Below are 13,213 nucleotides of genomic sequence, written 5' to 3'. Positions count from 1 at the left end.
CCCGTCTGACCTTGTAACCCTGATGGGAGGAGTTATCCCTAACCCAAATTCTTATAGACAAAGCTGTTGTGGCTGAAAGTTCACATCTCATTGGCTTACAGCAAAATTTGTAGTTTGATCTCTCGCTCTCTACCATAGCGACTTGTGTAACAGAAAGAGAAGCTAAGCATCGGTTACGCTAGAGTGGTTTATTTATGCTGTCAGCATAGCTGTCAGACTTGGTCAGACTTTTAGGTTAAATGATGTAGATAAATGTAGACGTGGGTGTAGTATATATATGGTTTTTATCACATCTTTTGTTTGTTTACGAGCTTCATAAATAAAGAAGTTTGCAAATAAATTTTTAATAAATCAAAGGTATACTATTATTGCGCTTAATTTTAAATACGCCCAAATTATTGAAATGACACTTTGTGTTAACTTTTAACTTAATTAGTTTAAAGAAACAACTATTTACATCTACGGAAAGAGGAAAAATACGTACAAAATAGGTTAATAATTTCTGGGTGTTAATAAGAAGTAAGCGAAGTTTTGAAACTTTACCATTTTTCATTATTGAATTGGTTCATGAAATAAAGGTTTGTTAATTTAGTTACAGTTGACAAATACTCGAAATGAGTAAACGAAAAGGACCGTCTGAAGATAACCTGAACCACGACTTTTGTGATTTTCTAAACGAGTTGGCGGACTATGAAAAGAATATTAACAGAAATGTGCACAAATACAATGCATACAGGAAGGCCTCGGGAGTTCTCGCTGCATATCCAACCCGGATAAAATCAGGGGATGAAGCGAGGAAGTTGAACGGTATCGGTGACAAAATTTCCAAGAAAATTGACGAGTTCCTAACTACTGGCAAATTAAAGAAACTTGATAATATACACAATGATGAAAGTAGCATAGCCATTTCTCTACTGACTAGGGTAACTGGGATTGGCCCTGCAAAGGCAAGAGAACTTGTTGATCAAGGCATCAAAACATTACAAGATTTAGAAGCCCACAAAGATAAACTAACCCACCATCAGAAGATTGGTCTACGGTTCGTGATCTTTCTTTTCTTCTTCCTCTAGCTCTATGTACCTACACATTAGTTATTATGTCATTTGATTAGGCGTAATGAGATCAGGTGATGTTGACTTTTTACAAATTGTGTACAAGACCTATCCTAGTTGACAAAAATTAACATAAACATTGTTTTTAGATATTTTGATGAATTTGAAAAGAAAATACCCAGGGCTGAGATCGAAGAGATTGAACGTAAATTAAAAAGCATTATATACGATTTGGATCCTGCTTTTACAGTAACAATTTGTGGGAGCTACAGGTAAGGATTAACGTTCTACACATTTAACAGGTTATAAAGTTTTGTATTATTCATCGAAGCATTGATTACATTTCAATTCACCTCACACTTTTGTGTAGGAGAGGAAAGGCCAGCAGTGGTGATATTGATGTGCTTGTAACGCATCCATCCTACATCAGTACTTCAACTGTTGCCAAATCTGAAAAAGGATCGAGACTGAAGAGTGTAGTCACAGCACTCCAAGATGCAGGCCTCGTGACTGATACATTGTCTCTGGGAGAAACTAAGTTTATGGTATATAATATATTTAAATAATGTTTATTATTCTTGTCCTTCATTGTTGTCAATTTCTGATACCATATTCATAATTGTATTTGTTTAAAGGGTGTGTGCAAACTAGAGACATCAATTGCAAGAAGATTGGACATACGGCTTACACCGTTCGATCAGTATTCCTGCTCCACATTGTACTTTACGGGCAGTGATGTATTTAATAAAACTATGAGAAGTCACGCCTTGGAGAAGGGGTTCACTTTGAATGAATACTGCTTAAGGCCTGTAGGGTCTACAGGTATTGCAGATTATTAAATCATGAAAAACATTTATTTACATAATATGCATTTACATATAAACAAACTAAATATTTGCATATTCAAAACATGTTTATGATATAAAATATCTTTCTTCAGGTGTCGCTGGTGAAGCAATTGAGATAACTTCAGAACAAGATGTGTTTGACTACATTGATTTTCCTTTTAAAACGCCAGACCAAAGAAATATGTGAATAATAATACTAACTGGATAATTTGTATTGCGCCGTTTTTGTGAAAAATCACCTCTAGGGTGAGTTTATGAGTTATCTTCATATTATTATTATAGTGGATTATGTTTATCATTATTGATTAACCCCTCTATATTTATTAGACGCTGTCAGAAAGCCGTAGCATATTTCCGCTTAGCAATAAAATCCAAATAAATTGAATATTTCAGAATGTATCCGAAAACTGAAAAGTGCTTTGAAAGGTGATAAAATACAATTTCAAATGAAACATAATGAGGTTTTAAAAATGACTCACATTAAGTTTTTTTGTCTAAACACTGAACCAAAATGAAGATAATGAAGACAAAAAAAAATTATTATACAAATGTACTTTAAACATTACTGCCACCTCACTTTTTTGTCGTTGAATATAAATATAATTAACACATTGTTTGCGGGAGATGCTTAAACGCGTCTTTTGCATACTGTTGGTAGAGAGCGGTAGACGCTTAAAAGCGTTTTTCGTATTTGTACACTATTGGTAAAGCGCGGGAGACGCCAAAACGCGTTGTACACTTAGAGTAACAATATATTACGATGATATTTTCATGTTGGTTACTCTGTGAAGTAAAAATTATGCATCAGCTCTCGTTAGACGTGTACTAGGTACCTGGCAATTCGTGGAATTAGGGTCGGGTGGCCGGCCGACTGTGGTCATAAAACATGCACTTGAATAAAATAACTGTAAGATAAATGTTTTTTTTTTTAAATCTTTACATTTCTTCAGTGTTAAAGCGATATTGTTTCGTTCAAGACGTTCTCTATTTTCTTTTCTGCCTACATTCCGCTTTAAAAATTTCGTACAAAGTATTTGTGTGCTGTGCTCTAAAAGTTATTTGTTACATAATAAAGGGATATTTTTTTATAAAAATGGACTACGGTAATGATAATCTATCACAATAAATATATGAAAGGCGTTGACCGAGCAGACCTATATCTTTCGTATTATTCTATTTTACGAAAAACCACTAAATAGATAAAAAGGCTAGGCGATGTACATAATAAATTGTGCATTATTCAACTCATTTGTTGTGTACAACTCCGTAAAAGAAACGAAAATAAAATATAAACAATTTTTTAAGGAAATCTCAGAGCACTGGGTGGCTGATCAGATTTCGTCAGATAATAGTCAAGACCCGGAACCAACACCATCAACATCTGGTATCCGAAAAAAATCTTCAAAATCTGATCCTCCAGGAAGACTATCGATGTATATGCGAAAACATATATTGGAAAAGATTGAAGGCCCTGGTGAAAATAAGAATCTACGAAGGTGATGTCGTGTGTGCGCGGCACACAAAATACGTAGCGAAACCCGGAACATGTGTAAATTCTATGATGTACCTTTACATAAAGGGAATTGTTTCCAATGATTTCATACTTTCAAACAATATTAGTGTTTAGTGGTGTGTATTTTCCAAAATATATATACTATGTTGAATGTTCATAAAATGACTAAATCGACAATACGACAAAAGTGCACTTTTTTTTTAAATTTTTTAAAATTTAAACTTAAATATCATAATTGTTTCTTCAAAAATATAAAAATTTGTGACCAGATCATAGTGAAAGATTTCAAATAAGGTAAAATTTAAATTTGATCAATAGTTCAGAAGTTATAGCTATTTTACATGAAACGAAATTTTGTGCGCGAACGTGATAAAAATTGCCCGCTTTACGGCGTAGATTGATTAAAAAACCCCCCGCAAACATTGTGTTAATAAAAGAATTCACAAAATTTCCTATTTTTTTCTCAAATTGGAACCTTTGGTTTCATAGAGGTGTTCATTTTAATTCTTCTGTTTTAAAATTCTAGATTTAATATAAAGTGTGGCATTTTCTCTCTTTAACACCGATAGATCATGTTTCTCACCATGACAGGGAAGGGAGATGAAATGATTTCTATGAGATCATATGAGCTGTTCTCAAAAGTGAACAATTTGACTCTACAGATAATAACTGTTTGTTCCCAAAACTGAGGGGTTAAGTATGTTTCTGGTAACCCATAGTTTTTATTTATGACGTGTAATGAATTTGTTAGTTATTCCAAGTAAATATTTATGGAATATTGTGTTTATTTTTATATAGAAATGGTGCATTAACAAATCAGGTGTGTGTACACTAGAATGTTTCTTTCATAAAAATATTTAGTCAAGTATGTTATTGTAAAACCCAGTTTATTACTTTACATAGGTCCAAGTCGGCTATGGTAGGTCAGTTTTTTTTTTTATTAAGCTGATCTTTATTGATTGAAAATTTTACTTTTTTTTTTTTTTAGACAATGTATAGATAGTCCCACGAAGCTGCCACATGTCAGTTTTGTATTGAGGTGAGAAAAAGGACAGGATGCCAAGGAGTCAGGTGCACATGAATCATTACATTACTCCAAAAAACATTATGTATAAAAATATTTATTGAAATATAAAATTACATTGCGTTGACTAATAATAACAATGAAAAAATAAACAACTATGTAAATTGTGTACAAAGTAGCGATTCAGAGTCATTCCTGAGCGAGCCGCAAAAATGAACTAGTTCTTTTTGATGAGCCTTACTCGTACGACTCCCGGTAAACCGTATCACGGCTCAATTGAACGGTTACTCTTCTTATCAAGAGATATTTTAAAAAGATATCACCATTAAAACTATTCAAGTATTAATTTTTATTACATACTCAGAGATGTGATTGACATCTGGACTTGGAAATATGTACCCACACATACTAAACTACGTAGCACCCGGGGAGTAGTAACGGGCGAACACAGTATTTTCATTGGTCATATGCCCCAAGCTCACGGCTCCCGTTCAATTGAGCCGTTGTTCAATTGAGTCGATTCTCTGAGCCGTATGAAAATATTGAGCTGGTACCGTGGCTCCAACTCTTAATAAAATGAGTCATGATCCATCACTAGTACAAAGGTTTTGATTCAAAATAGAATTGCACATGACATGTGTGGAATAGACAGTTTGATTCAAATGTAGGAAAAAATAAAGATTCGTTGTAGGTTGTTCTATCATTATTCTTAGCTTTATTTTGTTTCTATTCAACAATTTTGTATCACTTTTTATGAATTAGGTGTTGTAGGGACCTACATAACAAATAATGAAATGTAATCATTTCAGACTAGAAAAGAATTGAAAATGCATAAATAAAATAAAGCAACAACCATTTTGTGTTTTTACAATACAATGAACCGACATAAACATTCACAACTTGACCATCATCAAAAATCATTTAACCTAAATATGTAATGTAATAGTCATAATATAGAGTACTACAAAAATATTTCATTGTAACATTTCGTCTAATTTAAATGGGCCCCATGTACTGGATGGAATTTTGCATGGAAAACTATATGAGAAAAATCAAATTTTCAATAATTTCGACTTTTTACCAATTAGGGCAGTTATTATTGTAACACTTACACGGTAAATTTTTTTTCTCAAATTGGAACCTTTGGTTTCATAGAGGTGTTCATTTTAATTCTTCTGATAAGCCTGGCGATTTAACAAAACATTTGAAGTTCAGGGACAACTGTCATCATAAAAAATAGGTTAGATTAGGAGAGCTTTCCTTAGCATTGAAATGTATGAGTATATTGTAGAAAGCCTGATTATTGACTCTGAAACACCAATCAGCTATGATACATTACTGCATTTTAATATGTAACTGGGGGGTTTGGAAGGGTTAAGATGTGGAACTAACAAAAACAGTAAACATACCCATAAACAATTTCCCATTTTACAGATTAAAGACGACAGCGGACAAAAATGGTAAACATAAAAAAATTGGGCATTATGCATTTAATATAATTATTTATATGAATATTTCTGTAGAACCTAAAATTATGAACTATATACATAATGAGAGCAAAACTGAAGAATTGATTTGAAATGTGTAAAGCTACATACAGATATTAGCACAACAACATGCAATGCAACATGGGTTTCAATAGATTACCACAGTGTACCATGCCCATTCGGTGCGCAGTTCGTGCGCACATGAATATACACACAATATTAATTTGTTTTATTGCATGTTGTGTTGCTAATATCTGTATGTGGCTTAACATTATTGTGAAACATTTAAAAAAAAAAATATAATAGACAAAAATTAAACAACCTCAAAGCAATTAATTATTAAGTTATTTTAAAATAACATAGGAACAAGGGGCGACATAAACTTACATTATGACTCGACAACTACTATACATGTATAAACAAAATAGTTTTTGATTACTTCAATATGGTTTTCTTTCTCTAGAATACATAATAATTTTCACATTCCTTGCAACATAAGTAACGCATTAATCACAACTTATCAAAACATTTCAACCACATATTAAATAATCAGTCATGTTTCTAAGATAAATAATAATTTGTAGTTTGTCAAACACATACTAAAATTAACTCATACATGTAGTACATAATATAATCTTTTTACCATAATACATTGACAAAGTGACTTCATAGTATTTTGCTTCTTCAATCACTAATTATATCATCACACAAAGTAAAACAAGGAACCTAACAAACTAAACAAACTACATAAGTATAGACAGTAAAAAACAGCCTTAAATTAAACATTAAAACCACAAACATTGCATAATAGGGCAAATTTGGAATGTTGGAATTCTTCTGTAATATTTTTTGGTTAATTTTTTATAAATTCGCTAAAATATCATTTGAGCCTCTTCTTAACTATGTAATAATAAATTATTAAACATATTTGGTATAAAAAAACATTATTATGCATTGAGGGAATCCTGATTGATAAGCTGGTAGAAATGAGAATTGGTGTTGTGCTTCAAGTTTTCTGGAGTATCGAATTCAAGGATTTGTCCGTCTCCCATTACCAGGACCCTGTCTGAATCCAGGATGGTGCTGATTCTGTGGGCAATTGTTATTACAGTACTCTTGCGGAAAGAGCACCGTAAGGTCTCTTGAATGAGCCGATCTGTCTCCTGATCTACGTTGGCAGTAGCCTCGTCGATGCAAAGAATCTGAAAACGATTAAAATATTAAATCATGTAATGCCCATTTATTTATGCATGGTCAGCAATGGGGCACACTTAGAACCCTACCAGAAATAGAAGATGGTTTCCGATTGCAATGGTAACGCTACTTCTGCCTAACCAGGGGGTATAACTCCGATCAAAAATTGGAACCGTAGAAAAGACATGGCTTATGATGTCAAATTATTGACTAACCACATTCACCAATGAAACCATAATTTAAGGCGGCTATCTTAAATAGCCTTCCCTCCGATCCACCATAATTTAGGGCGTGTTTATTTTACGTAAAAAGTTATATGCGTTGACATCTTTATATGTTTTTTTTGTACTAAGATAGCTTAAAGATAAAGGGTTCTTAATTCCAGATCAGAACCAAAGATTGTTTCTTGAAATAATCGATATTGAAGATTTCTTTTTTTTAATTCCCGCAGTCTAAGATTCATTTTACTTTGTATACGCATGGCAAACATGGCTGGAAAACGAAGATATCCTAGACTGTACCATCGACGACCTTGTGAGTAAACGAGTAACTTGGGGTATTGTTTTGATTTCAGCATTTATACTGATAGCAAAGAAAGAGTGCGAACGGTGCCAAATAGCACTGTATGTCCCAGAGTGCTTCAAGGAGTACCACACTGTACAGAATTTAGGCTAAGATAATGTATTATTATAATTCATTTTTATTTAAGGTTTTGTGTTACATGTTTTTGTGTTATGACAAAAAAAATATACATAAGATTATTTATGTATAGAAGAACATTAACCCTTACCACTCCATTATTTTTAAATATTTTTTGTCAGCCAACTCTAATTCAAATAATGGCAAAATATTAATTTATTGATAGGCAGTTACAGTTTACAGAAAACATTATGGACTACTTATATTTTTAATGGTATGGTACTTTTTAAAACATTCTCCAGGATGGAAACCAGGTTTTCTGGAACAGGTCTAACAAAACCAAACTGTTTTGTGACTTTCGACATTTGTTGTACTGTCATCATTATCATTGTTATTTTCTGTGCTGTTACCACTATCATCATCAGGATCTTCAAAATCACAAGCAACAGGCTCGTACTAACTGTCACTTTCATAAGATTCATCTTCCGAAAACACTTGGTATTCAGATGCCATATCACGCCAAGTTCCCACATTTTTATGGTAAATAAAAACAGAAAACAGTGAAAATCTTATGAAAAAGTGAATTTAAATGTTTTTTTATCGAATAATCACAAGAAACAACATCACATGTCAAGTTTTGCGCACGAAAATACACCGACAGCGCACGTCTTGTCGGCCCCCAGCCGACAACTGAGTTGTAGCGTACAAATAGTGATGTCGGCTGGCACCCAACAAAGGAGTGGTAAGGGTTAATAATTACATTTTTACTTATTGATTTTTTACATAAATAACTAGAGTGACTCAATGCAACATAGCGTAAAAAAAATAAATGAAATACATAAACAAAAAAGTTATGGCATTTTTAGTACATTAATAAATTCAGGGTAAGTTAGCACCAACATTAATTTAGTTACTGTGGTCAGTTTCAGTCAAAATAATTTCGAACGGGATGGGTTAAAGATTTGATTTCGAATGTTCCGATATTAAATCTCACCTTAGCACTTTGCAAAATAGCTCTGGCCAAGCACAGCAGCTGCATGTGGCCCCGTGAGAGGTCTGCGGCGGAGGCCAGCAGCCCCCCTCTGCTGATTATGATCTGCTTGGCGCCGCACTTCTCGATGGCATTCCAGAGCTCAATGTCCAGGTACTGCTCCAACGGGTCCAGATTATCCCGGATGGACCCCGCAAACACAAACGGCTCCTGGGGAATGATGGCCAGACGAGCCCTAGAAAGATACAACACATGTTTTAACAACCTGATCCTACTCAAAAATGGTACTAAAGTGTGCAAGGCACATTTGAGTTACTAATAATGCTTTTATGTTAAATGATTCAGTTTATACAAAATCCTGATTTTTTTTTAGTTTAGAGAAAGAGTCAACAGAAAAAAATATTGAGGTACCTATTCACATACTATAATGATTTGTAGAAATCGTGATAACATAATTTTTACAAAAGTTGGTTGTTTGTCTCTAAATAGTATGAAATAAAGTCGCTATCCGCGTCTATCTGTTTGTGTGCTTATTTTTAATAAACTACGCAATGGATTTTGATAGAGTTTTCACTATCATTTAGAAAATTTCTTCCGGAAGGTTTATATTTACTAAACATACATATTATATTTATAGAAAGTAGAGAAAGGTCGATGTTTATCATAGAATTCAAAACCTCTAAATTTTCACAACCCAGAGCAATGCCGGTACACATCAGCTATTTAAAAATAAAAAAACAGTATTTTTCCACAATACCACAAGCAAGTAAAAAGTCTAGATCCGTGAACGCAATAATTTTACTTTACATAATGTGTTTTATTTTTTATCAATATTTTATTGCAAACATACATTTTTTTGCACAGCTTTCTTAGATATTAGCTGTAAATATCAATTTTTATCTTAAATCAGACTATACTGCTAGTTACTACAGAATGTCTTTATGTACAATGTTTACAGCTGTTCTTTCATTAGACAGCACAAACAGATTTTACTTAAAAGTTACACTTGCGAAAGGGCTTCATATGATCCATGTAAAAAACACTCAACGCTCAAATCAATACCTCCAACATTGAATGTTTGAGTCAGTATTGTACACTCTATTATAAATGTTTTCGGTGCATCAATCTTCGAGAGAATCAATTTATTAACCTTGTTCTCCTTGTTCTTTAGTAGGTGACAGAATTGCTCCCTCCTAGATTCGAAACGCATTGTTATATCGGCGTTTAGATTTAGGATGATCACCCGCCAGAAGAGAGTCTAGTGGTTCAGGTGGAGGAAGAATTTCCTCTAATTTTACTTTTTTCTGTAAGCAACACATACCTTCAGATTCATCCTTCCATTTCAGAGTAGAGCAATGTTCACAAACAACAGACATTGTACCTATTGAAACCACAGGATCATTATTATATTCAATTGAAGAATCGTAATTCATAGCAGCATTAATTTTAATTGAACACAAATTAGTAATCCTCATGGACCGGCGGTTATTTTGTCTATTTCGATCGGTGAGTAATCGACTGTTTCTTTTATTATGAGTAACATTTTCTACTAACCAGTTCTTGTTCCTCAGTATGCTATGGTAAGGCGGAATGTGTCGTATGTATTATAAACCTCTGTTTCCAGCGTTTTCCGGCAAGTGTCATTCAATGTGTTAATGTGAAGTGTTAAAATTGACCTGTAAGATCTGATTTTTTTCGCAAGACAGAACAGAACAGAATCAATATGCAACATGTAACTCACCTTAATGTGTCTAAAGGCAAGAGACTGATGTCCACTGAGTCAATGGAGATACTTCCGCTATGCAGCTCGCACAGTCTGAACAAGGCAGTCAGTAATGAGCTCTTCCCTGCCCCCGTTCTACCAACCACGCCGATCTTCTCTGCAGGCACCGTCTCAAAAGATACACCTTTCAAACTTGGCGACAGATGGTCCCTGAAAAGAAACAAAATATATATTTATATTGGCTAAGGGTAAACCTATTCAATAATTTAACATTACCTACTTTGAAAATGGTGGGTTGACAATACATGCATAATATTGTTTATTATTTTAAAGAAAGACAAACACTCCCGCCTAAAATAAATAAGAATAACCTAAAAATATATTTAAATGTCTCCTACTACCATTATCATGTTGTTTGTACAATGATGGAGGACTTAGCTAGCTGAGGAATTGAACCCACAACGCTTGGGTGGGAACCTGACGTATTTGTCAACTCAGCCACCGACCGGTCGATTATTCGTTGAGTGTTAATTTAACATTCCTTATTTTATAAGCAATAATTATTAGCCTGAAACACTCATCCACATTGAAAAATCTCCTGATAAAAGATACATGACGCCAACGGGACTTGAACCCGTGTCCTTTCGATTTCCGGTCGACAGCTCTGACCACTGAGCTATGGCGGCTTATCTCTTATCCGTGAAATAATTCAATATATACAAGTGTTTCATTCAACAATTACTGCTTGTTATATTTTTTCACCTGAAAACAACCAACTTTATTTTATACGAGAAAGGCATTGTAAGTGCTAACTCTCTCACTAGATGGCGTCGAGACAAATTGTCTACATTTTTTGGTGAAGATACTAGAACTTGTCAAATATTAATTATTATTTTTTTTTTTGGTAAACTAATGTTTTAAGACAAGATTTTTTATGCATAGCACAAAGGGTAACAATTATTTTATAAGCAATAATTATTAGCCTGAAACACTCATCGTTGGCGTCATGTATCTTTTATCAGGAGATTTTTCAATGTGGATGAGTGTTTCAGGCTAATAACACTGGTCGACATTTATTTTTTTAAGTGCAGTCCCTTAAGCATAGCTAATTTTTTTATATGTATTTAGTATCCATAAACACGAAATGAAACAAAACAAAAAAATTTATAGGTCAGGTTTTTTTATTATTTAACAATGTTTTTTTACATAATTCTTCCATAGTATGACGGGTACTTACTTAACAAAATTTCAAAACTAATTCAATTTAATTTTTTTTGCTCCTGATTTGCGCTTGAGAGTATCTTGAGAGTCTCTCTGCAGGGTCCAGCAATAGTCTGCTAGCATAGATGGACTCCACTTTCCTTGGTATCGCTTTTCCATAGCCGCAATGTCCTGGTGAAATCGTTCGCCGTGCTCGTCACTGACATCTCCCATATTTTCGGGGAAAAAATTCGAATGAGAGTGAAGGAAGTGTATTTTTAGTGACATGTTACATCTCATATTTTTATAGGCCATGAGCATTTCAGACACAATGCTGATATAGTCTTCACTTTTATGACTTCCAAGAAAGTTTTCGACAACATTCTTGAAGGATGAACAAGCGGCTAGCTCGACTGTTCTCAACAATGTTATAAAATTCGGATCAGTCAAGACCTCCCTTATTTGTGGTCCCACGAATATTCCTTCTTTAATTTTTGCGTTGCTGATCTTAGGAAACTTTTGCTTTAAGTAAATTATGCCATTTCTATCCTTAGACAAGCCTTTTAAAATTTTTTTCATCAAACCCAATTTCATGTGTAAGGGTGGAAGTAAGATATCTTAAGATTTTACTAAGGGAGCATGTTGAACATTCTTTGTGCCAGGTTTAAGGTGCTTTCTAGTAGGCCAGTCCTTGGTCTTTCCTGTCTCTGCTGTCCCACTTACACAGAAAACAACAATACTTTGTGTATCCCGCTTGCAGTCTAAATAGGAGCCCTATTACTTTTAGATCACCACATATTTTCCATTTGTATTACGCATATTTAATTTTTGTTAGCAGCAGCTTCATGTTGTCATAGTTCTCTTTCATGTTTGTGACATTCAAATGACATTCGAGCCTAGTGTTGCCATATTATAAAAAAAAATCAATGATAACTCACGAATAAATATGAATTATTACACATTTTAATAAAACTTAAAACCCATAAAAACCTGACGTGATAGAAAAAAACTAATCACATATCTGAAATCAGCGTGAAATTTCCTGTCAGATTTGGCTACTTTCGTTAAAGGGACAAAAAATGTGTTGACCAGTGTAATTATTGTTTATAAAATAATTGTTACCCTTTGTGCTATGCATAAAAAATCTTGTCTTAAAACATTAGTTTACCAAAAAAAAAAAAAAATTAACATTCCTTCTAGAGTATTTACGTTTCAAAATGATAGCAGCTTTTAGTAGCTTTTAAAATTCACAATAGAAAAATGCTACAAAATTGCATTATTTAAATTATGCATTGATCTTGAAAAAGTCATGTATTTATTTTTATTTTTGGAATAAATTAATGAGTAAATCCTCAAATTGTAATATTTAATTATTGAAGATCATATTAGCGATTCTTAAATGAAAAAACGGCTGCTATCTTTATAGCAGCCGTTTTTTCGTTGAATCAAGATAGAGTATTGGATAAATATATCCTATTTTTATTTTAGAACGGGTTGTTTCACAGAATTTGACCAATTCATCAAATTTCAAAGTTGATTTTC

General features: G+C 33.4%; 2 protein-coding genes across 5 annotated transcripts in view; one reads left to right on the top strand and one right to left on the bottom strand.

Moving 5' to 3' along the window:
• The first annotated feature begins 226 nt into the window (after window positions 1-226).
• Window positions 227-4,594, top strand: LOC149420949 (DNA polymerase beta-like). 4 transcript variants are annotated; one of them, XM_089635308.1, is made up of 6 exons: window positions 227-357; window positions 599-1,039; window positions 1,202-1,324; window positions 1,423-1,597; window positions 1,688-1,874; window positions 1,993-4,594. In XM_089635308.1, the coding sequence occupies exons 2-6, from the start codon at window positions 615-617 to the stop codon at window positions 2,085-2,087; spliced, it is 1,005 nt and encodes a 334-aa protein (XP_089491434.1). In that variant the 5' UTR covers window positions 227-357; window positions 599-614; the 3' UTR covers window positions 2,088-4,594. The 4 variants fall into 4 exon arrangements, with proteins under 4 accessions (XP_089491434.1, XP_089491432.1, XP_089491433.1 ...); XM_089635306.1 differs by having other exon boundaries at window positions 593-1,039; XM_089635307.1 differs by having other exon boundaries at window positions 227-506; window positions 593-1,039.
• Window positions 4,595-5,619: 1,025 nt separating this feature from the next.
• LOC149420948 (ATP-binding cassette sub-family C member 10) overlaps window positions 5,620-13,213 on the bottom strand; it is a 39,171-nt gene continuing 31,577 nt past the window's right edge. The window contains exons 19-21 of the mRNA XM_089635631.1: window positions 10,490-10,681; window positions 8,752-8,983; window positions 5,620-7,126 (exon numbers count right to left, since the gene is read on the bottom strand). Of these exons, the coding sequence (XP_089491757.1) occupies window positions 6,872-7,126; window positions 8,752-8,983; window positions 10,490-10,681 (679 nt within the window). The 3' untranslated portion in view covers window positions 5,620-6,871. The remainder of the gene's footprint in view (window positions 7,127-8,751; window positions 8,984-10,489; window positions 10,682-13,213) is intronic.

Source organism: Hesperophylax consimilis, chromosome 9 (assembly GCF_061612785.1).
Source record: "Hesperophylax consimilis isolate HC1 chromosome 9, BYU_Hcon_1.0, whole genome shotgun sequence".
Classification (NCBI taxonomy): domain Eukaryota; kingdom Metazoa; phylum Arthropoda; class Insecta; order Trichoptera; family Limnephilidae; genus Hesperophylax; species Hesperophylax consimilis.
This window is presented reverse-complemented; position numbering and strand designations above follow the sequence as displayed.

What these genes read in the sequence shown, in the direction of transcription:
- LOC149420949 (XM_089635308.1), top strand. Translation starts at nt 615, where the DNA reads ATGAGTAAACGAAAAGGACCGTCTGAAGATAACCTGAACCACGACTTT. An exon ending in CATCAGAAGATTGGTCTACG is followed by an intron (nt 1,040 to 1,201) that starts GTTCGTGATCTT and finishes CATTGTTTTTAG; the next exon opens with ATATTTTGATGAATTTGAAA. An exon ending in ACAATTTGTGGGAGCTACAG is followed by an intron (nt 1,325 to 1,422) that starts GTAAGGATTAAC and finishes ACTTTTGTGTAG; the next exon opens with GAGAGGAAAGGCCAGCAGTG.